The sequence below is a fragment of the Cricetulus griseus genome, chromosome 3, assembly GCF_003668045.3.
Source record: "Cricetulus griseus strain 17A/GY chromosome 3, alternate assembly CriGri-PICRH-1.0, whole genome shotgun sequence".
Classification (NCBI taxonomy): domain Eukaryota; kingdom Metazoa; phylum Chordata; class Mammalia; order Rodentia; family Cricetidae; genus Cricetulus; species Cricetulus griseus.
Window position 1 is genome coordinate 182,078,582 of NC_048596.1, and position 26,160 is coordinate 182,104,741.

The following is a 26,160-nucleotide window of genomic DNA, read 5'->3' on the forward strand; positions in this document are numbered from 1 at the left end:
CAGAGTAGAGCTGCTAATGCTATTGTTCACACCCAAAGCCTGGTCTAGAATAGACAGACCTCCAAAGAGATGATGGCACCTGCCCTGGCAAGTTTCTCTGCAACACTGGAAAGGCCAGCCTGTAGGGGCTAACGCCAGGGCCTCCTTGGTCCAGGATCAAGGGTTATCCTTTTCATTCCAGTGGCCTCTTTCAGGATGAAAGAGTATTGCCTGCCACCACTTATAAATGCTGAAGCAGCAGCCTAACACTGGACCCCACCCAGCAATTCCAGGCAAGTTGCCAGGACATGAGAAGGGCGGGCACTCCCACAAACAGCCAGAGGGCTCAGTGCACCCTTCGCATCACAGTTCTTATTCCTCCCTGCTAAAGTTTTTCTTTTGTTTGTCTACAACACGGTTTCACTTACACAGCCCAAACTGATGTAGAACAGGCTGGCTTCCAACTCAGATCCACCTACCTCTGCTGGGATAAACACAAGAGCCATCCATCATGCCTGGCTAATTGTTTTTAATTTGAGGAACATTTTACTATATAGCCTAAGCTGGCTGAGAACTCACAGGCCTCCTGCTTCCGGTTCCTGATAGGTGTGTGCCAGCACACACAGCCCTGGATGAGTTCTTGTACTTTGCTGTGACTCCCAACTGGTACCTTGATATCCATGGCTCCCCAGAGAGGAGTGACTAAGCCCTACTTCCTAGTCCTCCCTCTGTGTTGAGCATAATCCATACACCCATGTCCAGGTGACCTGCAAACAAAAGCACAAAAGGCCCTTACCACATGCTGGGGACAAACCCTACACTCACAACCCAATTGCTTTGATTTCTCACCCAAACAGCCCTCAAAACAAACAAAAATGCTTTCTCTAAAATTTATGGAATCCTACACTTTGGGTTTTTTACTCTGTTTTGTTTTGTGTGTATAGTGTACTAGAAGAAGGGATGTGTGTACTTGGGCACATGGGACAGTGGGCAGAGGTAAACACTGGATGTCTTTCCTCAATCATTCCATCTTTTATATTTTAAGACAGGGTCTCTTGCTGAACCTTAAGTTCTTTGACTCAGCTAGGTTGGCTGGTCTATGTGTTTCAGGGATCTGTCTGTTTACACACACACACACACACACACACACACACACACACACACACACACACACACACACACACACACACCCCACAGTACTGGGGTTACATATGTGTGCTACCACACCCAGCTTTTATGTGGGTTCTAAAGACCCAAACTCAGATCTTCAAGTTTGTCCAGCAGGCACTTTACCAACTGAGCCATATCCCTGCCCACTTAAGTTTTTTCTTTCTTTTTGTTTGTTTGGCTTTTGGTTTTCAAGACAAGAGTTTCCCTGTGTAGTCCTGGTTGTCCTGGAACTAGCTTTGTAAACCAGGCTGGCCATAAACTCAGAGAGATCCACCTGCTTCTCCTTTTCGAGTACTGGGATTAAAGGTGTGCACCGCCACTGCTCAGCCCACCTAAATTTTTCTAAATTTGCAAATAGAAAATAAAATAGAGTAAGTAGTATAGGTCAATGGTAGAGTTTACAAGTGCCAAGACCCTAGGTTCAATTCCCATCACCAACCCCCAAAAGAAAAAGTAATCTGTATATATAGCCTTCAAAATAAGGAACCTCTCCCAATGACCTAGCAGGAGTCTTCTCAACCAAACCAGATATATTCCATTATCTCAATATATACACATTTAAAACATAAATGCCTGCTCTAGGGGATAGGCAGTACTGGGGACCAAACCCACCACCTCACTACTGAGCTACATCCTCAGTCCCCATTCCATTTATGACTAAATGCTTCCAGTTAATATCTTAAGGTAAGAAAAAAGTCTTTTTGTAAACCATAATCTACCACTTCTTACAGTTCCCTGACCAGCTGAGTTCTTAAAGTTCTTAGTCCCAGCTTCAATTCCTCTGCCCCTCATTCCTCTACATGGAGTTAGGGTGAATTAATGTGGTAATATCTTGCCTATACAAAACAACCCTGTAGCCCCCAGCTACTACAGAAGAAGAGGAGGAGGAGGAGGAAGAGGAGGAGGAGGAGGAGGAGGAGGAGGAGGAGGAGGAGGAGGAGGAAGAGGAGGAGACCACCATCACAATGCCCTTGGCAAGAATACAAACCCTTCCCCCAACTAGCAAATTCCGACTATCCCTCAGTGACCATGCCCCTGGGCAGAAAACACATGTATGTACTCACAGGCACAGGCCTTACTACCCATTGTTCAGATCCACCTGGAAAATCTTCAATATCAGGCCAAAACACCTACCACTGTCTCTCCCCTCATTAAAAATTTCTGCACCTATCATGGAGTATTACATGCCTAGGATACAATAAGTGTTCATAGAATGGAAAATCAACCTCCTATATTATACCAAACACTAGTACTATTCATAATGGAGAAATAAAAGGTACTTTCTCCTTAAAACAAAAAAATTGTCTTTCCCCTGTCAAATATGAAACAGTATAATCATTAAGATCAACATAAAGGGCCAGAAAGATGGCTCAGACAAGGGCATATGTCTCCAAGCCTGCCAACCTGAGTCCAATCCTAGGAACACATAGTAAAAGAACAGAACCGATTCCAGCAAATTCCTCTTTGACCTCCACATGTGCACCATGACATGAGCACAAAAAATAAATAAATAAATATGTAATACCCATGTACCCACGATGAGACAGGGTTTCTCTTGTGTATCCCAGGCTATGCTGGAACTCGATCTGCAGAACAAGCTGGCCTTGAACTCACAGAGGCAGAAGCAGGTGGATTCTGTGAGTTTGAGGTCAGTATGGTCCAAAGAGTGAGTCCCAGGACAGCCAGGATTACACAGAGAAACCTTGCCTCAAAAAAAAAAAAAAAAAAAAAAAAAAGGAAGAAAATGTCAGTACAGCATTTTGGAACAGTTAACTAAAATCTTGTTTGTAAGGCTTGCTAGTTCCAAACTGTCCTAGCCCAAAGCATGGTGTGTTAAGTAGTACAGGCTTATAATGGCATAGGCTGGTAATATTCAGAGGCTGGAAGACCAGAATTCAGGGTCACTCTTAGCTATAGAGAGTCTGAGGCTAGCTTGGTATACATGAGACTCTGCTTTCCTATCTCCTGCACCACCCCAAAAGGTCTTTTAGACAAATATAAAAACTTTCACATCTTCACTATATTAAAACATTAACACCCTTCCCTAAATAACACTAGAAGAAAAAACAAGCAGTTTGCACACAGATGTTTCTAAGACTGGCCAAAAAGCAAGGCCTGTTGAATAGATAGCACAATGGGAGAGCATTTGCCTAGCATGTGTAAGGTCCTAGGTTCAATACCTCATCAGAATACAAATTTTAATTTAAAGAAAAATATGGCAAGCCCAGCACAGAGAGAGGAAGGTTGGAAGACTATGAATTCAAGGCCAGCCTGAACTACATAGGAAGACTATGCCTCAAATCAAACAAACTCCTTCACATAAACACAAATATCCAATAGAAGAAAGGTTTGTAGTTATGGTATACCTAAACAGAATGGCTTCACTGGATCCACTGATGGTGAACAAACACAGAAAGCAATAATATGTCCACCAATTACATATGTACACACTGATCTCAAAGGGATATTTGAGTGAGGTGTGGTTGCATATGCCTTGAATGCCAGTACTGGGAGACAGAGGCAGGTGGACAGAGCAACATAAGAGAGGAACCCTCTCTCTCTCTCTCTCTCTCTCAAAAAAAAAAAAAAAAAAAAAAAAAAGTAAGCCAGGAAGTGGTGGTGCACACCTTTAGTCCCAGCGCTAGGGAGGCAGAGGCATCTCTGTGAGATCACCACAGAGTGAGTTCCAGGAGAGCCAAGGATACTCAAAGAAACCCTGCCTTGAGAAAAAAAAAAAAAAAAGTAAATATTCATAAAGCCCCCTTTGAGCCTATGTGGACAAATGAAGCACTGGCCTACAGCCAACAGAAGCCCCAACAGGTGGCTAGCAGGCCTGAAGATATGTTATCTCTCAAACATCTCATCTAGAAATAATAAAGTCTCAAAATTTGGACCCAGCTAAGGCCATTACCAGTCCCCTCGCATCAATCACACATCCAAACAACCCAATTAGTCTTCAAGGGCCTCTAGGAAATTAAAAACAGTTGGCAGGAACGCTTGAGCTGCTATCATACTCATCCTGCCTCCCTGCCAAAATACCTGCAAGGAGTTTCAGGTCTGCTAATAAGTGATGATGCCTTCAGTTTAGAGCAGATATATTCAAGACACACACACACACCCCACATACAGAGAGAGAAACCTCAGAAAGGTGAAAGCACACTCTTGTATTCTAACCTTCCAAACGCAGCAGGAGACTGAGCAATGAGAGACCCACTGTCATTCCTGAGAAGGATCCCTCCACTCTATCTATATACCTGTGTCTTATGCTAGATCTGTTCAGACATTTAGCTAGTCCTTCATCCTAGAAAAGTCAGAAATGTCTCATCCTTCCCGAAAAGCCCTACCTAGATTCAATCTGATTATCTCTACCCATGGAATTATCAGGCAGAGTTCAGATAAGGTGGGGAGACACTCAAGAAGATCTAGCACTCAGAGTGGAAATGAGGTCAAGGGCAAGCAAGGCATGTTGGTGCCCATCTATGATCCCAACACTTGGGAAGCAGAGGCAAGAAAAACCTCAAATTCAAGGCTAGCTTGAGCTATACAACAAAACTCTGTCTCCAACAACAAAATCTCTTTTCTTTGTTACCAAAACAGTACAAAAGTTCAAAGATCACACTGAAAGCAAGAAACAGATCTGTATAAGAGAGCTAAAAACAAAAAGGAGGCTACACCTAACTTACAGATTAACAACAAAAAACACTTTGCTTTCAATCACATAGAAGCAAAAAGCCAAATTCCTAACAATTAGCTGAATTCAGAACAAGTCTAGATTGCATCTGAAATCAGTCCATTACAGACAAATCTGTGACAAAGATTACAGTTGTTAGGAAAAGGCACTGAAGTATTAGACCTTCTTTAGAAAAGCCAGCTGTCTGCTGTGGCACAGGCACAAGGATTCCAAGGCAAAACCACCAAGACACTGCCTTTGTACTGTTATCAGGGCAGCTCATGTCATGCCATCTCTGCCACGTAAGACAAACACAGACTCAGCACCATCACCTGAAAACTATCAGCTCTTAGGGTAGGCTTCTGTTTCCTCAGCTGTGCCCAGCCAGGACTGGGAATGAACAGCTGGGCAGAAAACAACTGGAAGTATGTAGGACTGGTAGAGGAAGACTAGATTCAGGACCTAGAATGTTTCACTAATCTGAAGCTGCTGGACCCACAGCTACAAAATCAAATATGTTAGTCATATGTCTTATTTATTCAGAATTCACCTCAACTAGGTTGCATGTGGTAAACCACTTAAAGACTTTGATCTTTAACATGGTGAAGTAACAAGCAACAAAGGAGCCAGGCTTGGCAGAACATGCCTCCCAGCACATGCCTGAGTCCCAGGCTGTCAAGGGCCAATGGGAATGAGGGTTACTGAGGCGTAACCCCAATGGGAGTAAAGTCAGGTCACTTCATTTAACAGTAAACAGTTCAAATTCCATGAATGACAATCACTTGTCAATTTTTAAAAGATTTTTATTTTTAATTGTGTATGTCTTGAGTGTGGGTTCAGGGGTCCAAGGAAGCAGTTGTGAGCAACCTGACATGGGTGCTGGGAACTGAACTCAAGTCCTCTGGAAAAACAGGAAGCACTCTTAACTATGAGACTGTCTCTGTAGCCTCCATCAATTAATTTTTGAGCCGGGCTTTGGTGGCGCACGCCTTTAATCCCAGCACTCGGGAGGCAGAGGCAGGTGGATCTCTGTGAGTTCGAGGCCAGCCTGGTCTCCAGAGCGAGTTCCATGATGGGCTCCAAAGCTACACAGAGAAACCCTGTCTCGAAAAACAAAAAAACAAAAAACAAAAAACAAAAAAAAAAAAAAAAGAAAAAATTTTTGAAATGGAAGATGTCCTAACTCAATGACCATCATTTGGAATTATCCACCTAATGACTGGACATCCTGCAAACAAGACCCTCTCAGTCTTTCAGCAGCTCTGGTAGACTGGTAAAGGAAGACTAGATTCAGGACCTAGAATGTTTCACTAATCTGAAGCTGCTGGACTGATGAGAACAGATGAGAGCAGAACAATGTTCTCTTAAACAGTGACTCACCAGGTAGTCTGTTCATGTTGACTCCTTGAGCTGAGAGTCCAATTCCCATGTACCTTAAAAAAGCAAATAGGGCAATGAATGAGAACAAAGTAGAACACATCTGTATGATGAAACTCATTACTTTGTATGCTAGCTAAAAATTAATTGTATTTCCCTTCCCAAACAGTTCTTAGTAGAAGACAGAAAAATGAGAAAAGCAATGACCATTGACTTTTTCAATATACTAATGGCTCTCAGAAAACCTTCATCTTTTGATTTCTCTCATCTAAGTACTAACTAAGCCCCACACTTCTCAGGATTCTCAAAACACATACACATTACCCTTCCTGTACATTTATGGCTAACCTCCTAGATCACACAAAGCAGGGAAGTGGTGAAGTTTAAGCTTCCAAAACTATTCACACACCCCACCCCCCCAAGACAGAACACACACACACACACACACACACACACACACACACACACACACACACACACACATCTTTCCACCCCAGGCACCTAAGTAAGGTATGCAAGGCAAGGTGGGGCCTTTCCTGTGGCAACTCCCAAAGAAGTCTTTGTGGTACTCATAAGAAGAGGTAAGCCAAAAAAGGAAATCTCTTTTTCCGTCTAAGTGTTTGTGGTATATAAGGAAATGGGTAACTCAAGAACTTAAAAATAAAAGAATCAAGCCATCTGGGGCTGGAAAGGTGGCTCAGTGGTTAAGAGCACTGGCTGTTCTTCCAGAGGACCCAGTTTCAATTCCCAGCATCCACATGGCAGCTCACACTTATCTGTAACTCCAGTTCCAGGGGATCTGACATCCTTACAGATATACATACAGGCAAAACACCAATTCACATAAAATAAATAAATAAATAAATAAATAAAATAAATAAATGTTTAAAAAAAAATCAGCCATCATCTTTTAACAGTAAAGGAGTAGGGGCTGGAGAGATGGCTCAGAGAGGTTAGGAGCACTGGCTGCTCTTCCAGAAGTCCTGAGTTCAATTCCCAGCATCCACATGGCAGCTCACAACTGTCTTTAATTCCTGTCCCAGGGATCTGACACCCTCACACAAACATACATACGGGCAAAACACCAATGAACATAAAAATACAAATAAATAAATTACATCTAAAAAAAGTAGAAGCCAAATATAAAACACCTGATTCTAAGCACATAAGAGCGTCCATAAATGGGCAGCTGAGGTACTTGGAATACTTAAAATATCCAAAACACCATCTAAAGAGGCTAAGGTGTAACTTTACAATTGCCTACCAATGTCAGTATATTTATGCCATTGAATTGTATGTTTTAAAAAGTTAAAATGGCAAAAGCTATGTTAAGTGATTTTTATCATAATGGAAAAGGTCTCTATTGGTGTGTGTGTGTGTGTGTGTGTGTGTGTGTGTGTGTGTGTTCATTATGTGTGTACATGTGTGTGTGGAAGCCAGAGTTTACTATCAGGTATCTGCTTTAATCATTCTCCATCTTTTTTTTTTTTTTTTTTTTTTTTTTTTAAGTTAGACTTGGCCAGAAGGTAGTGGCACACCCCTTTAATCCCAGAACTCTAGAGGCAGAAGCAGGCAGATCTCTGTGAGTTTGAGGTCAGCCTGGTCTACAGAGTGAGTTCCAGGACAGCTAGAGTTACTCAGAGAACTCTGTTTCAAACAAACAAACAGGCAAACAAAAACATAGTCTTTCACTGAACCTGGAGCTCACTAATCCAGCTATGCTGGCTGGTCAATAAGCTACAGGGGTCTTCCCATCTCCAGATTCCCAGTTCTGACATTACAGGTGTGTACTTCTGTGTCCAGATTTTTATGTGGATATTAGAGAAATGCTTGTACAGAAGGCATTTTTACCACTGAGTCACCGCCCCACTCCCCAAAACTGAAGTAGCTGCACAGAGTTGCCGTCATTTGCCCATTTCCAGTGGCTGGATGCTCACATTCTGGTGTTTGTGTGATGACTTTACACAGATCCTTTCCATGCACATCCCACCCAGAGAGCTCCTCCTCCAGTACACTCCACACACTAACCCTGCTCCCTAACACTCCCAGGGCCAGCCATAGTTGGCCCTGCTCCTGCCTGGAATTCACACGAAGTTAATGCCCTCTTTCCTTTCTCTCGCTGTCTGTACCTACCACTCACTGGATTTTGGAGGAGCAATCTCTAATACCCAAACGAATAGTACACAGGAATGCAAGGCTCTGATCTACCCATCTCCTTTTGAAACCAGCAACCCCATCATGTTGTACAGGTATCAAGAAAAGACACAGACTAGCACATAGAGCTAATTAATTTAGTCCACAGTGCTTAAAGGAGGTGAGGGGAGGACCAGCATTTTATAGAGGGGCATCTTTGGCACAAAGAAAACTTCTCTTCCTTATTTTAAACACTATTTGGGACACAGAGTTAGATCCTTTGAGGTCAAAGACATGGCCCAATACACAGTCCAGCTGAACAGAACTGTTCAGTCCTTCCAAGAAACACATAATAACTGCCAGAAATGGCCAGCTTCTAGGACCATTAGGAGCTATTGTGTGAGTCTGATGGCAGGATTCCCATTAGATTACAACCTGCACATTTCCCCAGAAAAACAGCAGCCTAAATAATCAGCTTCCTGGCTTTATGTGGTAGAGAATGACAAGAGCTGATCTCTGTTCCCTTGATGTCTTTGCTGACCAAGCAGTAAACAACGCAACTAGCCTGTAGTCATCCACTCAAAATGTACAAGAGCAACACAGCCAGGAGGTTCCCTAACTTGGAAGGCATCCACTCATCCTGTCCTATTGTGAGGAGCCTGAGTCTGTATCCCACACCATATCTAGTACCACTCCTGGCATAAGAGTTTCCTGAAACTAAGGTAAGAGCTTGTGTTTGGAGCATATTTGTTTCCTGAATGACCCTTGACAGCTTAAAGCTAGTGCAAACAGGGCAACTCAAGAATACTACAAGAAAAGTTATGTTTGGCCATCAGCCAAAGTTCTGGTTCTAGAGGTTCTAGGGTTCTGGCTCTCCAATGTTCCATGGGGATGAAGGACCACTAAGATAATCTATATTCAAAACACAAGTTCTTTTAGGGGGCTAGTGGTGTAGCTCAGTGATACAGCATCTGCCGAACATGTACAAAGCCTTGGGTTTGATCTCCTGCACTATAAAAAAACAAACACAAACAAGCTATTTTGTTCCTTCCTACAAGAGAGGCCTCTTCTCTCCAACAGGTAGCCATAGTCACATTCCTACAGGTTCCATGTTCCCCAGGAGGAATGCCATTTCCTAGATAACAGCCTGAGAGCCTCTGCACAAACTCCTGCTCAACTCCAAAATCTGATTGGATGAGTCAAGTGTAGAGTAGCCAGGGGAAGCTGACACCCATTTACAATGGGCACCATGCCACCTCTGGGTGTCAATGACATGGGGAGCAGCTCCACAGGAACCCAAATGAGGTCAAAGCTGAATCAGGGTCCAAAGGAAATAGGCCCCAACTCTTCAAACACTAGATAACACTAAGTCTTTTCCAAAACAAGGGTACTCTGAAGCTACAGGAAGACATAGGTTCCTGGGCTACATGTGGCAGGGGCACTTGCCTAGCATGTCAAGCCTCAGGCACTGGGGGGTAGGGGGAGAGAAAGATTAAGTTTCACAGATGGATGTGATAACACATGACTGTAATTCCCCAGCACTTGGAAGGAAGAGACAGGCAGAATGTCAAAAGTGCCAGCCTGGGTGACCCAGCAGGTCACCCAAGGATGCATAAAAAGACCTTGTCTTAACTTTTTGTTCAAAATAGATGTAGGCTCCCATCTTCTGGTGAGTTTTCAGGCACCTGAAGACTATCATCCAACCAGTCTGATACAAGAGCCAGAAGGACCCTTCAAATAAGACTAAAAAGTGCTGAGCTACACACTTTTGTTTTTGCAGTACAGGGACTCCAGCTGAAGTCCTTTTTTAGTATGTTGAAAAGTCTAAGCAAGGACTGTACTGTTGAAATAAATCCCAGATCCCCACTTTAAAGAGTAAATCATATAGGATAGTGAAATTACATATCAGCCAGGTAAGGTGGCACACACCTATAATCTAAGAATCAGGAGGCTGAAGCAGCTATGAGTCCAGCCTGAGCTAGAGCAAGGACCCTGCCTCAAACAAAATAATTTTTTCCATTTTTTATTTAAATTAAAAACAAGATTGTTTTACATGTCAATTCCAGTTCCCTCTTCCTCCTCTCCTCCCCTGCCCCCCACTAACACCCTACTTATCCCATACCCTTTCTGTGCCCCTGGGAGGATGAGGCCTTCCATGGGGGGGGGTCTTCAGAGTTGGTCATATCCTTTGGGATAGAGCCTAGGCCCTCCCCTGAGTGTATTCAATAAATTTTTAAATATTTAAAAATTATGTCTGGGCCAGGTGTGATGGCAACTGCCTTTAATTCCAGCACTCAGGAAGCAGTGGCAGGAGGAGCGCTGGGAGTTCAAGGTCAGTCTGGTCTACATAGCAAGCTCAACAACTACATAGATACCTTGTCTCAAAACAAACAAAAATTACATCTCAATTATACTCAACAGAGAACAGAAAGAATCATAACACAATGAGGGCCATTAACATAAAACAGTCATGACTAACAAGACTCAAAGCTTATCCTCCAATATTGGGAACACAATGCTCTCACTATTACCACTTCAACAGAATACTCAAAGTTCTAGGCAATGCAGTTAAGACAAAAATTAAATATAGGAGGCTGAGAGTGTACACCTGTAATCCCAGCACTCTGGAGGCAGAAGCAGGTAATCTCTGTGAGTTTAAGGCCAGCCTGGTCTACAGAGTGAGTTCCAGGCCAGTCAGGGTTACACCATGAGACCCTGTCTCAAAAAAAATAAATAAAAGCCAGGCATAGGCCAGGCGTTGGTGGCGCATGCCTTTAGCCTTTAATCCCAGCACTCTGGAGGCAGAGGCAGGCAGATCTCTGTGAGTTCGAGACCAGCCTGGTCTACAAGAGCTAGTTCCAGGACAGCCTCCAAAAGCCACAGAGAAACACTGTCTCGAAAAACCAAAAAAAAAAAAAAAAAAAAAAAAAGCCAGGCATAGTGGTGCATGCCTTTCATCCCAGCACTCAGGAAGCAGAGACAGGTGGATCTCTGTGAGTTTGAGGCCAGCCTGGTCTACAGAGTGACCAGGCTGGCCTCAAACTCACAGAGATCCACCTGCTTCTGCCTCCAGAGTGCTGGGATTACAGGTGTACACTCTCAGCCTCCTATATTTAATTTTTGTTTTAACTGCATTGCTCAGAACTTTGAGTATTCTGTTGAGTGAGTTCCAGGGCAGCCAGTGATACATAGAGACACCATGTCTCAAAGCAAACAAACAAACAAGATGCCAGGCACACACCTTTAAACCCAGCTCTCAGGAGGCAGAGGTAGGCAGATTTTGAGTTCCAGGACAGCCAGAGCTCCACAGAGAAACCCTGTCTTGAAAAATCAAAGTAAGTAAATAAGTAATTTTTAAAATGATTTTTAAAAAAAGCAGTATAGGACTAGCAAAAGTTGGACATGAAGACCAACAAAACAGAATCAAAATAGGAAGTCTAGAAATAAACCCTCATACAGTTAACTGATTATGGTAAGGGTGCTACGACCACTCAATGCAGAAATGAGTTTCTATTTTTAATTGTGAAGGGATATCTAGATAACCACAAGTAAAAGAATGACGTCAGTACCTTCTTAGTCTGAGGTCTCAATCATGCCTTTCACAAAGATCAGCACAGTGCTGGGGGAATAGGGCAGGGCCTACCATAGAGCCAGAGTGTACTGACTTGAAGGGAAAGATTCCCTGAGGCAGTGAAAGCTGAGCTAAGGTCTGGTAAAGGAGGTGAGAGAAGCCAAAGAGCGTGTGCCATACAGAAGCAACAGAACATGCAAAGGCATACGAAGGAAAGCAAGACGACGCAGGGCAGAGGAACTGAAACAAATTCAGTGTGGCTGAGTTGCAGGCTGGGCAGACTTAACAAAGAGCCAAAGCTGGAGAGGAAACAGGGATTGGGTACACAGCCTACTTGCTAACTCAAGAGGTTTGAACTTCATAGGAGGTCAATGGAAGCCGCAGAAGAGATGTAGAAAGGCTACAACTGATCGGATAGCTGACAGACTGAAGAAGCAAATCCAGACACTACCAAAATCATCCTAGTAGAGCAATGGGGATGAATGACATGGAAAAAGCCAACCACTCTTTAGAACATAGTGAATTTATTAGGTTGGGAGGGACTTGAGAAGCCCAAGACATGGAGCAGCACAACCAGTCACCAAAGCAAGACCAACTGGGACCTACTTCCAACAGGCTCAACTAGAGGCACAGCCGCCATCCCCCAACTCTGTTCTAGCGCAAGCACTGAAGGAGAAACATACTTGCAAACAACAAATACACTGGATATGCTCAGATTCAAATCTCCCAAGGTCACCAAAGCTCCATGGGCATGTCTCTTGGCCTCTCAGAGGCTGCTTCATCAGCTGTTACCATGAATCCAGAGAGGCCTCAGTGGAGTCACTCATCAGAACCATACGAAGGAAGAAGCACCTGAGCTGGTGCTCAGGGAAAGCAGATGGATGACTGTGTACATGACCCACTCTGTCTAGTAGGTCACTGTACATTCTTCCAGCAGGAGAATCAGATAAATCAGGCTATTCTCAAAAGCCTGAACCTGGGACATCTAAAAACAAATGCCTGTTTATTTGGGATTACCAGAGAGAAAGGACATGAACATTTGCTTCCATGTTGGTAATAGACCAGGCTATGCTAAGAGCACTAACAGATACAGGCTACTTTACCACAGCCTGAAAGGAAGGGAGACAGCAAAACCCCAGTCCCCTAACAGATGACAGAACAGATCCAACAGTTTGGCTATCCAATACCTCACTTGTTCATTGGGCTCTCTTTTCAGGAATCAGAAGATATGAGAGAGAATAATTCACCCCACAAGTAAATGCAAGATAAATCTATTTGATTTGCTGTTTTTTTTTTCAATATGACAGCAAAACAGAAAGGAAATAATATTTAACAAAGATGTGAGACAGCCAGGAAGTACAGAGGGCCAATAGACAAGTTCTTGATGGTAGTTGGGTCATGAGCTGGTTTCTAACTTCCCAGTTACTACTACTCACTACCAAAAATCACAATACAAGGTGAAGCTACAAAAGACACTTCGCCCCCATTGTGGCTTTGTACTGCAGGACCAAGCTAGGTAGAGATTAACCATTGCCTTGGAAAAGAGGCAGCCACAGCTGTAGGTAGGTGGGCAGGAAAGGCCCTTAGCTAACCACACCCAAATTATATCTACCCAGAAGCACCCACCCTTGCTCCACAGACAAAGGGGGTCAAACTGAGGCTCAGGAAAACCACTACCTTCCGAATAGAATGGCAGCTCCTGGGGTACAGGCTGCCTACACTCATCCATGCCCTCTCTGCCACAGAAGCAGCAATGTGCTGAAACTGGTCACATGGAGAGATGCAACCACATTTGTCGACTTGGACTCTTCCCCCGTTTCCCTATTTCCTACAACTAACATGAATTACTTTATTGATGGTGGGCTTGAGTTATTTCTTTCTTCCTCTTTCTTTTTGAGACAAAAGTCTCACATAGTGAGGCTGGCCTTGAACTTGTGATTCTCCTGCTTTTAATCCCCCCCCCCCAGTGTTGGGATTATAAGCATGGACCACCACATCCAGTTTATGGGGTGCTAGTAATGAAACCTAGGGCTCTGACATGCTAGGCAAATACTATACCAATTTGAGTTACGGCCCTAAGCTCTGGAATCACATTTTGTTTTCAAGACAGGGTTTCTCTGTATTGCTTTAAAGGTTGACCTGGAACTCGCTCTGTAAACCAAGCTGGCCTCGAACTCAGAAGTCTGCCTGCTTCTGCCACCTGAGGATTAAAGGAATACACCACCACCCAGGTTGGCCTTGAACTTGTGATCCTCCTGCTTCTGCCTCATTCAGCAAATCCTACTGGCGTGCACCAAAACCAGCTTTTTTTTTTTTTTAACAACAAATTCCTATATTTATTTACTAATTTTGGGTGTGCACTTGTGCCATGATGTATATGTGGAGGTCAGAGAACAGCTTATACGAGCCAGTTCTCTCCTTCTATCATGTGGGTCCCAGGGGTCAAACTCGGGTCATCAAGCTGGTGACAAGCATCTTTACTTGCTGAACTATCCTGCCAGACCCTGAGCAATTTTAAAGTGACAGGAAGTCAGGCATAGTGTATGCTTCTAATCCCAGCACTTTGGAAGCTGCTGCAGGAGGGTTGGGAATTCACAGTCAGCCTTCTTAGCTATCCCTCAAACTTACAGCCAGTCTGGGTTAGCTGAACATAAAAGCAAAGTGAGCAGAACACTTCTTAGTAGGCCTTTAGACATAACACCACCACCACCACCACTACCCCCCACACACACACCCTGAAAGGCTAGTCTCATAGACTCCACCCTAACTCTGGATCACAGATCTTGGGTTTCAACCCACATCTCAGGTTCCCTATCAGAAAAAGAGAAGTTAGACTAAAGGGCTTCTCAGCTCCCTCCCAGATCTGACCTTAGCAAATTTAATTCTTAGCAAAATAATGTCAATAATGGCTGTGTGCTATTACAAATGTTCCACCAGGCAGCAGTAGTGCAGGCCTTTATTCCCAGCACTTGGGAGGCAGAGGCAGGTGGATCTCTGTGAATTTGAGGCCAGCCTGGTCTACAGAGAGAGTTCCAGGATAGCCAGGGCTAAACAGAGAAACCCTGTCTTGAAAAAAAAATAGGGATACTACTGCAGCTCAGACACAGCAAGGAAGGCCTAGGCCCTCCCCCAAATGATATGATGGACTTTGACGGTCCTCCGTGGAGGGCCTCACTATCCCTGGGGAGGAGGTGGGGAGTGGGTTGGTGGGGTTGGTGGGGAACATGGGAGGATGAGAGAGCGAGGGAATGGGGGGATGGATATGTAAATATGAGTGCCTCTAAAATTAAAAAAAAAATAATTTAAAAAAATGTAATCCCTGTAACTCAAACAAAAAGACAACCCAATTACAAAATAGGCAAAGCACCATATAGATGTTTCTTTTTGTGTAATTTTATTTTACACATTATTACTGTATGTATGAGTCCAGGTTCATCACATACATAGCACATTAGAGGACAATTCTAAAGGGTTGGTTCTCTCCTTCTACCTTGGGTTTTGGGATCAAACTCAGGTTTTCAGGCTTATACAGAAAATGCTTTTACCTACTGAGCCATCTCACCAGTCCTATAGACATCTATTGAAAGATTTATAAAATAGCTGGTGCTGAGGATATAGCTAAGTTGATAGATTGTCTGCCTAGTATACACGAAGCACTGGGTTTGAGCTCTAGAACAGCATCAATTGAGCAGGGCAGCACGGCCTAAAATCCCAGCACCCAGAAGGTGGAGGCAGAAGAAGAATAAAGGAAAAAAGAAAAAGGAGAAAGAAGGAGGAGAAGAAGGAGAACAAGAAGAAGGAAGAAGAAGGAAGAAGGAAGAAGGAAGAAGGAAGAAGAAGAAGAAGAAGAAGAAGAAGAAGAAGAAGAAGAAGAAGAAGAAGAAGAAGAAGAAGAAGAAGAAGATTTACAAAAAGTGCATGAAAAAATGTTCAACATCACTATGAGGAAACCAAACAGGTATGTCCATCAACAGATAAACAAAATGTGTCTTTATGCCTGGCTATCTAACTAGCTAGCTACACTGTGGAAAATTACTCAGTCATAAAAAGGAATGTAACTCAACTGAGGTGGTGGTGCACGCCTTTAATCCCAGCACTCGGGAGGCAGAGGCAGGCGGATCTCTGTGAGTTCTACAGATCGAGTTCCAGGACAACCTCTAAAGAAAAATCCTGTCTCAGAATAAAAAAAGAAAGAAAGAAAGAAAGGAAGGAAGGAAGGAAGGAAGGAAGGAAGGAAGGAAGGAAGGAAGGAAGGAAAGAAAAAGAGAGAAAGAAAGAAAGACAGTAGCAATGGCTATCCAACATTGTGACCCTAAGTAATACCACCAAATTACCCATTTAAACAAGACAGGCATAGTGGCACACGTCTTTAATCCCAGCACTGAGAAGGCAGAGACAGGAGGATCTGTGAGTTCTAGGTCAGCCTAGTCTATAGAGCAAATTCCAGGACAGCCAAAGCTACTTAGTGAGACTCTGTCTTGAAATAGAGAAAAATTAGTCAGGCTTGGTGGTGCACATCTTTAGTCCCAGGACTCAGAATGCACAGGCAGGGGGATCTCTGAGTTTGAAGCCCTCCTGGTCTACAGAGCAATGTCTAAAATAGATAGCCAGGACTACACAGAGAGACAGAGACAGAGAGAAAGAGAGAGAGGCTAAAAAATAAAGTGGATAGGCAGTATATTTTACATTGAAGGTCTTTAGCACACAGAGTCACACCCTTGTTAAGCCAGACAGCCTGAGCCTCAGCTGGCTTTTCCTGATAAGACAAGTAAGGCTCTGGCACAGAGCTCAATGGAAACCATCAGAGCAGCCTGTACTATGGCCTGCTGTCAGGGCCAGAAATAAGAAGCCCCTCTCTGCTCACACAGAGCAAATGAGAATAGTGAAAAACACAAACCCAGCTCTTTTCACTGTCTCAATTTCTTCTTAGAGGAAAGGTGGATTTGTTGCCGTTGTTTTGGTTTGGTTTGGTTTGGTTTTTGGAGACAGGGTTTCTCTGTGTAGCTTTGGAGTCTGTCCTGGAACTGGCTCTGTAGAGCAGGCTGTCCTTGAACTCAGAGATCCATCTGCCTCTGCCTCTGCCTCTGCCTCCCAAGCGCTGGGATTAAAGGTGTGTGCCACCACTGCCTGGTAGGAAGGTGGATCTTATGGGCACTTTAAATGACTATATAAGGTACAGGAACCAATGCATTCAGCTACAGGACTTCAAGACTTCAAACTTAAAAACTTCTATTAAGGGCTGGAGAGATGGCTCAGAGGTTAAGAGCACTGACTGCTCTTCCAGAGGTCCTGAGTTCAATTCCAAGCAACCATATGGTGGCTCACAACCATCCGTTATGAGATCTGGTCCCCTCTTCTGGTGTGCAGATATACATAGACGCAGAATGTTGTATACATAATAAATAAAATGTTTAAAAAAAAAAAACTTACCAAAAAAAAAACTTCTATTAATAGGATACATCTGGTAGGAAGTGATGCAAAGGAGAGGGAACAAAAGACCTGAGTCTCAGTGCTGAGCTGAATCTGGGTAGCTATGAGAAACTATGAGCCTACCTTCTCTAATTTAAAAAAAAAAAAAAAAAAAAAGCCAGGTTTCAAGGAGCACAACTCTACTCCCAGTACTAGGGCAGGTGGATCTCTGAATTCAAGGTTAGCCTGTTCTACAGAGTGAGTTCTACAGAATAAGTGTCAGGGTACGCAAACCCTGTCTTGAAAAGCAAACAAAGTCCCAGCTCTCCAAGGAGCTCCAAGGATCTCACCTGACAGTTTCATCTTGATGTCTAACACATCAGCCATAGCTCATCAGGTGAGGCCATAGCTCATCAGGCGAGCAATCTTGTTCCTATCAGAACTTGCCCCAGATTAAAAGAAGAAGAAGAAGAAGAAGGAAGAGGAGGAGGAGGAGGAGGAGGAGGAGGAAGAAGAAGAAGAAGAAGAAGAAGAAGAAGAAGAAGAAGAAGAAGAAGAAGAAGAAGAAGAAGAAAGAAGAAGCAGCAGCAGCAAAGAAAAGAAAAACACCAACAGCTTCAACAGCAGAAAAGACTCAAGACAGTGACTACAAAATCGTCTCTGGAAGACCATTCAGTCAAAACACCAACTGACATTTAGGTCTGAAATGAGAGCTAAATTTAGCACTGGGAATTTTATTTCATAGTCTGATGAGCCCCCTTAAAACTAAGGACCATCACAGCACCAACTTCTATGTGCATTTTGTTCCTCCAGCAACCATAGCCCATTGCTAGGAAGCCATGCAGCTCACTTAGAGGAGGGGCACGACAGACCCAGCACTATTCAGGGAAAAACAATCCAAAAGGCAAAAAGGCCTCAGTCAAAATGTGCTACCACAGAGAAAGGTGTCTCGGAGAACAGAAGATCCTAGGTTACTCAGGTATGGGCTCCTTCACTAAATGGCAGAAGGTCTTAAAAACAAGTCTTGAAAGGTGGTTGGGGCGCACACTTTTAATCCCAGTACTCGGGAGGCAGAGCCAGGTGGATCTCTGAGTTCAAGGCCAGTCCGGTCTACAAAGCAAGTTCCAGAACACCCAGGGTTACACAGAGAAACCTTCTCTCAAACAAACAAACAAACAAAAAACCCAAAACAACAACAAAAAAAGAAGTAAATATAACCACTGATAAACAGCTAGCACCACAGTCCTAATGACACCAGAACACTGTATAAAAATGGTACATGCCAACTTCGAACTATCAGCTTTGTAAGTGGGATATGACTTTGTTACTGGGATGTAACCAATTATTTTCAGCAAGCCTTCTCTGCTTCTTAGTGCAATTCCACCTTGGCACCATTCTGTAGAAGAGAAAAGCTGAGCCCTAGACCATCTGGACACAACCACCCCTTTTCTGCTACTTCTCATCTTCCAATCACCTCTGCCCTGAAGCTGATGGGTTCATCTCACATTGAAACTGTGATTAAAAATTTCAACTACCCAGTATACTGTGAATTGAGAAAAATTCTGGGGCTCGGTCTGGACTAGAATGAATGCTGTTATCAGTATTTGCCCTGGAAGCTGAGGATGTAAGGGTATATTTGAGCCCTGGCATTTGTTATTCCTGACTGTCCTAGTTAGGGCTATCATGAAACACTGTGACCAAAGCAACTTGGGGAGGAAAGTTTTTAATTGGCTTACACTTCCAAATCACTGTTCATCACTGAAGAAAATCAGAACAGAACTCAAACAAAGGAGAAACCTGGAGGCAGGAGCTGATGCAGAGGCCATGGAGGGTGCTACTTACTGGCTGACTTCCCATGGCATGTTCTGCCTGCTTTCTTATAGAACCCAGGACCCCAGAGATGGCACCACCCACAATGGACTGGACTCTCCCCCATCAATTACTAATTAAGAAAATGCCCTGGGGCTGGAGAGATGGCTTAGGGGTTAAGAGCACTGACTGTTCTTCCAGAGGTCCTGAGTTCAATTCCCAGCAACCATATGGTGGCTCACAACCATCTATAATGAGATCTGGTGCCCTCTTCTGGCATGTACTGTATACATGATAAATAAATAAATCTTAAAAAAAAAAAAAAGAAAATGCCCTACAGAAAAGCCGGGCGTTGGTGGCACATGCCTTTAATCCCAGCACTTGGGAGGCAGAGGCAGGCAGATCTCTGTGAGTTCGAGGCCATCCTGGTATCCAGAGCGAGTGCCATGATAGGCTCCAAAGCTACATAGAGAAACCCTGTCTCAAAAAACCAAAAATAAATAAATAAATAAATAAATAAATAAATAAATGCCCTACAAACTTGCTTACAGCCTGATCTTTTTTTTTAAAATTTATTTTCTTATTTTTATTCCATATACAGTGTTCTGTCTGCATATTTGCCTGCACACTAGAAGAGGGTACCAGATCTTATGATAGATGGCTATGAGCCACCATGTGGTTGCTGAGAATTGAACTCAGGACCTCTGGAAGAGCAGCCAGTGCGCTTAACCTCTGAGCCATCTCTCCAGCCCCCACAGCCTGATCTTATGGAGGCATTTTCTCAATTGAGACTCCCTCTTCTCTGATGACTATAACTTGTGTCAAGTTGATATAAAACCAGCCAGCACATTACATTAACCTAAAGTTTCCTGAAATCTCAAGACACCTTCTAAGAAGAGAGGCAGGAAAGAACTTTCTTGGCCCCCTCCCAAATTCCTACACAGTCCAGGGCATCTTGTTTTAACATCTTGATGACAGAAGGGCTAGTCACTGCTCTATCACCAAGTTCTCCAATCCTTCTTGTAAGTCAGCCATAATTTCACATTTTGGTCACAACCAAAACACTGGTAATCTTGGTGCTATGAAGACAATTTATATGGATTCTGAGAAGCAGAGAGCTAGACATCCTTGCACTGAAAGAAAGCTAACTCTTCTCTCAGGTTTCCAACTTGATCCCTGGTCACACACAGACCTCTTCTAGGACTCTACTCTTTTCCAGTGGTCTGCTAAATTCATGCTCTCTGCTCAGCCTGACAAACCTTGGCTTCCCCTCTAACTGGGACTCTCCCCTTTGTATTGACCCATCTACAGAAATAAATAAAGCATTCTAGAGAACGAAGAAGCAATGGGGACACAAGGAGGGTCTAGGAATTTCCCTAGAGGTTGACCCTTGACCAAGTAAGCTTTAACTTATAAAGGACCCATGGGGCCAAAGTATGGTGCTGCATGTCTTTAACTCCAGCTCTCTAGAGGAAGAAGCAAGTGGATCTCTGAGTTTGAAGTCAGCCTGGTCAACATAGCTTGGTCTACGCCAGCCAAGGTCTTAGCTCACAGAGTGAGACCTTGCCTCCAAAAACCCAAAAGAGAAAACAAACAAAAAACCAACCACTACCACCATCACCCAGTGAGATGACTCAGAGTGTAAGGGAGCTTGCTGCAAAGCCTGACGACCTGAGTTTCATCCCCAGGGCTCACATGATATAAGAGAACCTATTCTTGTAAGTGGTCCTCTGACCGCCACATATGTGGTGTAATACAAACACACACACACAAACAAACATGAAAATAGTAACTTAAAAAATTCAACAGCGCCGGGCATTGGTGGCACACGCCTTTAATCCCAGCACTCAGGAGTCAGAGGCAGGCGGATCTCTGTGAATTTGAGACCAGCCTGGTCTACAAGAGCTAGTTCCAGAACAGCCTCCAAAGCCACAGAGAAACCCTGCCTCAAAAAACCAAAATAAATAAATAAATAAATAAATAAATAAATAAATAAACAAACAAACATAAAAAATTCAACAGCTACAAAGTTGCAGTTGGATTTTCTTTTTTGGGCCACCAGCTCACAAATAATGACATAATAATAAATAAAGACTTATTAATTATGAAAGCTTGACCTTACCTTAGGCTTGTTTTTAACTAGTTCTTATAACTTAAATTAACCTGCTTATATTAATCTATGTTTGACCATGTGGCTTTTTACCTTTCTTTCATTCTGTATGTCTACCTCCCCTATGGCACCTCCTGTGTGCCTCAATTATCCTCTTCCTTTCTCTACTTGGAAATTGCACCTAATTCTCCTGCCTAGCTATTGGTCATTCAGCTTTTTATCACATCAATCACAACAATACACCATCACACAATAAACAAATATCCCAAAACACAGGGTAGTGATAGTACATGCCTTTAATCCCAACATATGAGAGGCAGAGGCAGGCAGATCTCTGGGTTTGAGTCCAGCCTGGTATACAGAGCAAGTTCCAGGACATACAGAAACCCTGTCTCCGAAAAACAAAATGAGAACAAAAACCAAAAACTCCAGAGTCTGAAAGATAGCTCAGTGGGAAAGGATTCACTGTCAAAACTGAAGACCTGAGTTCAATCCCAAGATCCACTTGGCAGAAACAAACAGGACCAACTCCTGTAGGTTGTTCTCTGACATCCACATGTGTAGGTACATGGGTACTGCGACCCCAAGAAAATAACAATTTTTTATTTAAAAAAAAAAAAAAAAAAAAAAGGTGACCAGCCAGGAGATGGTGGTGCACGCTTTTAATCCCAGCACTTGAGAAGCAGAGGCAGGCAGATCTCTGTGAGTTCAAAGCTAGCCTGGTCTATAGAGTGAGTTCCAGGACAGCCAGGGCTAAACAGAGAAACCCTGTCTCGAAAAACCCAAAAAAAGTGACCACACTCCCCATTCTGAGCTCATAATTGTAGATGACAACTTGAAATGAGTAAGAAGTCCCTACCAGGAAAGTGGATTCTAGCTTTCTCAACCCATGCCAGAGCTACACCTCAGGATGCCCAAACTAGTTTTCACCCATAATGAAGGTAAGCCATACATCACCCCAGGAAGCTCCACAGCCCCAGTATTCCATATCTCCAGAAACAACACGGTGTTTGGTACTTGAGGAAAAATGTAGCCTAAAGCTCAGCAGTCACCTGTAAGTCTACCAGCCTTGTATAGTCAGGAAGAACAGGACTCCAGTACTGCTGGCGCCTACTTTGAGCAAGGACAGCCCCTGCTCCCAGGGGCAGACAGGCAAAGGCATCAGCCAGTCCACAGATAAGCACAGAGCTTCAACAGCACTGAACCATGCACAGACACCATAAGAGGGAAGAGTATCCTGAATGAGAGGCCCAGCGGCAGGCTATCTCTAGACTTGGTAGTTTTTGAGACAAAAAGATGACAGGTAAAATCTTTACAATAGAGTGACTCTCAGCCTCCATGGAAAATCATTTTAGGTGATTCTAACTCATGAGAGGGAAATCCTTGGGCATAAACACAGGATATGTGAAAGAGGAGCTGGCAAAACCAAACCATTAGACAATTACAACATCAGCAGAGAATCACTCTCCCTCTGAAAGGACCATGCTATGAGAAAATCGTGCTGCAGGTGAAGGACAAGACTCAGCAGAAGTCTGGTGGACCAGACCAGCAGTGTCTTCTGCTCTAGCCAAAGTCTGTACACAAAACTGCCTTCAAAACAAAGTCTGAAACCTTTGACCATAATATACAAGGGGTTTTCCATTTGTCCACTACTTACTCAGCCCTGACTCCCAATTTTTTTTTTTTTTTTCCTTAACAAACATGATCTCCCTGTGTAGCCTCAGGCTAGCCTTGAAGCCAAGCTGGGTTCAAGTTTTCAATCTTCCTGCCTCTGCCACGTGAGTGTTAGGTTTACAAGCATAAGTCACCACATCCAAGCCAGCCTACACATCTTTTTATGTGTCTTCTGCTCGAAGCATCTGCTTCTTTCTTTGTTCACCTTGAGCATTCCAGCTACTCTCTCCACTTTTCATGACCATCTCTTCTATGAAGCTTCCCCTAAACTCAGAAGTATAGAAGGAAATCTAACCTCTGGGCCAACCCAGATAGAGTGCATACCATTTCTATGCCCCTGTGAGGTCACACACAGGGGTGTATCTCTCTTGACTCTAGATAGGCCTCATGTCTGTGCTCCTGGAGCTCACACCTAGGACAAAACAATCAATGTTCACCCTGGTGTGTGGCATGAATGGGTAGGTATACCACTTCGTCACCAAGCAAGTAAGAGTTAGTTGACTGTAACCAAAGATCCCTAGCTGAAAAGAACTCCACCTCTCCCTATACTACCTAGTGCTCTAGCCTAAGTTTGCCGTTCTTGGGTAGAGCCACCCATCACATGTCAGGAGGCCTCCGACACTAGGATGACGTTACAGTCTATTTTGAGGGTCACACTGAAGCATCTGTTAGCCAGGACAGCCACACCCTCCATGTGTCATCACTAAAAGCTGGGGACACCCACAGGTCCATAAAGTCTGCCTACTTAACTTTCTGGAAAGATCAACCCAGATGTCCCTTATCTCCTAGGGGCACCCCTGACGACTTGAGACATCTCGCCCTATCAGACCTGCTCCCAAGGTTCATAGCTGATGACTTGGCAAAATCCAGCAGAAGCCAATCAGTCTATGCCAACCTCTTAGCTCCTTCTACACAGCCCTCCTTCCTAAATAGGAAGAATCCAAAAAGCCCCACACCTTGGCATGGAGCTAATTACCCATAAGACTTATAGATCCACTGGTAGTGCCTCCTGGGAACACCAACTTATCCCTCACTGCAATACCCAATACTCCTCGCTCTCTCTCTTTTTTTTTCTTTTTTCGAGACAGGGTTTCTCTGTGTAACAGCCCTAGCAGTCCTGGAACTCATTCTGTAGACCAAGCTGACCTTGAACTCACTGAGAACCTCCAGTCTCTGCCTCCCGAATGCTGGGATTAAGGCATGCACCACCACCCACCCTCCAATTTGCCTCCTCTTATGAAGGGCTCTTCTCAGTCCCACTCTCTACTAGGTAGGCCACAGGCTCCCTGAGGACAAGGCTGATCTATTGCTCTCTTTGCTTCTGTTCTCTTGTATCAGGCACATCAGGATGAAAAGAAAAGAAGAGAAAAGAAAAAAGAGAGAGAGAGAGAGAGAGAGAGAGAGAGAGAGAGAGAGAGAATGAAAGACTATAAACCCTTGAAATAAATGTTTCTTGTGGCACTTGGGAGTTTTAGGCAGCAAGACTGACATTTGTTTGAGGCTGAGGTACAAAGCAAAACTGTCTCAAGAGTCACCACCCAAAGCAAAGAAACAAAACCCTTCTGTGAGGGGCTAGAAAAAGAGCTCAGCTGATAAAAGCATGGAAGGTCTTCCAGGGAAACAAGAGTTCGATTCCCAGCATCCATGTCAGGCAGGTTACAGCTACCTGTTAATTACAGGTCCAGGGGAATCTGTCATATTCTGGCTACCTCAAATACTGTGACCACATGCACATACCAAAACACATGCACACACATATGCATGTAACCAAAAATAAAATCACTTAAAAAAAAACTTTCTATACAACCAAATCAGACTAGCTTAGTGTTTTCTATAAAATATTATGCAAACAAGGCACTTCTGATGAACCATGACAACAACAACAAAAAAAAATGGATTCATAAATACCTTAGGAACACACAACTCTACAGAAAAACAGGACTAGAGTCAATGGAAAAATAAGTCAGTCAAGGCCAGCACACAGCATGCCCTGCTTCTTTAGCTTCAGTTAGCACTAAACATGTCAGCCCTGTCCCCTGACATTGTGATCCTGTAAGGATCCAACAAGATGTTCCTTCACGCTAGCCCAGAGAAAGAATGCAGCAGCAGTCATAATGGGAAGTCAGCAGCAGCTCAGACACGTGTCTGGGATCAGGCAAGGACATCTGACAGGTTAGGCTATTCTATTGCACATCTTAAGCCCTGCAGCCAGGGCAGGACACCAAACATCTCAGGGACTCACCCACAAAACAAGTCTATCATCATTTGCTCCAGTCATTTTCTAAAGATGCTATGAAGCTCATATGAGACAACACAGGAAGACTACAAAATCAATAGCTACAGTTAGTGCTTGGGCCATCAACAAGACCTGGGTCACAAATGTATCTCCACACTGATGGAGAAGAGTCATTGTCTGCCTGTTCTACAACTTCTGTTGGCTTCCTCAAAAAACAGCCCTGAACTAAAGTGTATGGCTCATATCAAAAACTGGCTACATCTCAGCCATAAGAAGCCTTTCAGGGATTGCGGAAAGTGACTGTGGAGAGCCAGTCACATACTCACTCACCATCTTACTTCTTTAGCTATTTGTCAACTAAAGCAAGCCTCTACAGATACACATGACCTTTATAAAATTGAGGCTTTCAGACCAACTCAACAACTGTATTTACCATATGTAAAACACAGAATAGGGCACAGGAATATGACTCGGTTGACAGAGTGCCTCCTAGTATGTACAAAGCCCTGGGTTCAATTCCGAACACTATATAAACCAGATAAGGTAGCATATATCTGTAATCCTAGCATTGGGGAAGTAATGGCGTGAGGATCATGAGTTCAAGATCATCCTTTGGCCATGCCAAGAAGTTATAAGCCAGCCTGGGATACAGGAAACTTTGTTATTTAAAAAGGAAAACAATGCTGGGGAAAGAAGACAAAGAAAGATACTGTTCATTTTGCTGAGACGAGATCAGCAGCCCTGGTGGGTCTAGGACTTGCCATGTAGACCAGCCTGGCTTTAAATTTAGAGAGATCCACCTGCCTCAGCCTCCAGAGTCCTGAAAAAATAAGTCCTGTTTTTCTGTAGAGTTGTGTGTTCCTAAGGTATTTATGAATCCATTTTTTTGTTGTTGTCATGGTTCACCAGAAGTGCCTTGCTTGCATAATATTTTATAGAAAACACTAAGCTAGTTTTACCTGGTTGTATAGAAAAAATTTTTAAGTGATTTTATTTTTGGTTACATGCCTATGTGTGTGCAT

The 26,160-nt window shown here is 43.6% G+C and overlaps 1 protein-coding gene across 2 annotated transcripts in view; it reads right to left on the reverse strand.

Moving 5' to 3' along the window:
• The window catches only part of Ranbp10 (RAN binding protein 10), a 62,191-nt gene that overhangs the window by 32,826 nt on the left and 3,205 nt on the right, over positions 1-26,160 (reverse strand). Inside the window, exons 1-2 of one of the 2 annotated variants that reach the window (XM_035442645.1) lie at positions 6,200-6,239; positions 559-746 (exon numbers count right to left, since the gene is read on the reverse strand). In XM_035442645.1, coding sequence (XP_035298536.1) covers positions 559-661 — 103 coding nt within the window. In that variant the 5' untranslated portion in view covers positions 662-746; positions 6,200-6,239. Of the gene's footprint in view, positions 1-558; positions 747-6,199; positions 6,253-26,160 lie in introns of those variants that run through there. The other variant, XM_027405856.2, reaches the window with a different exon arrangement.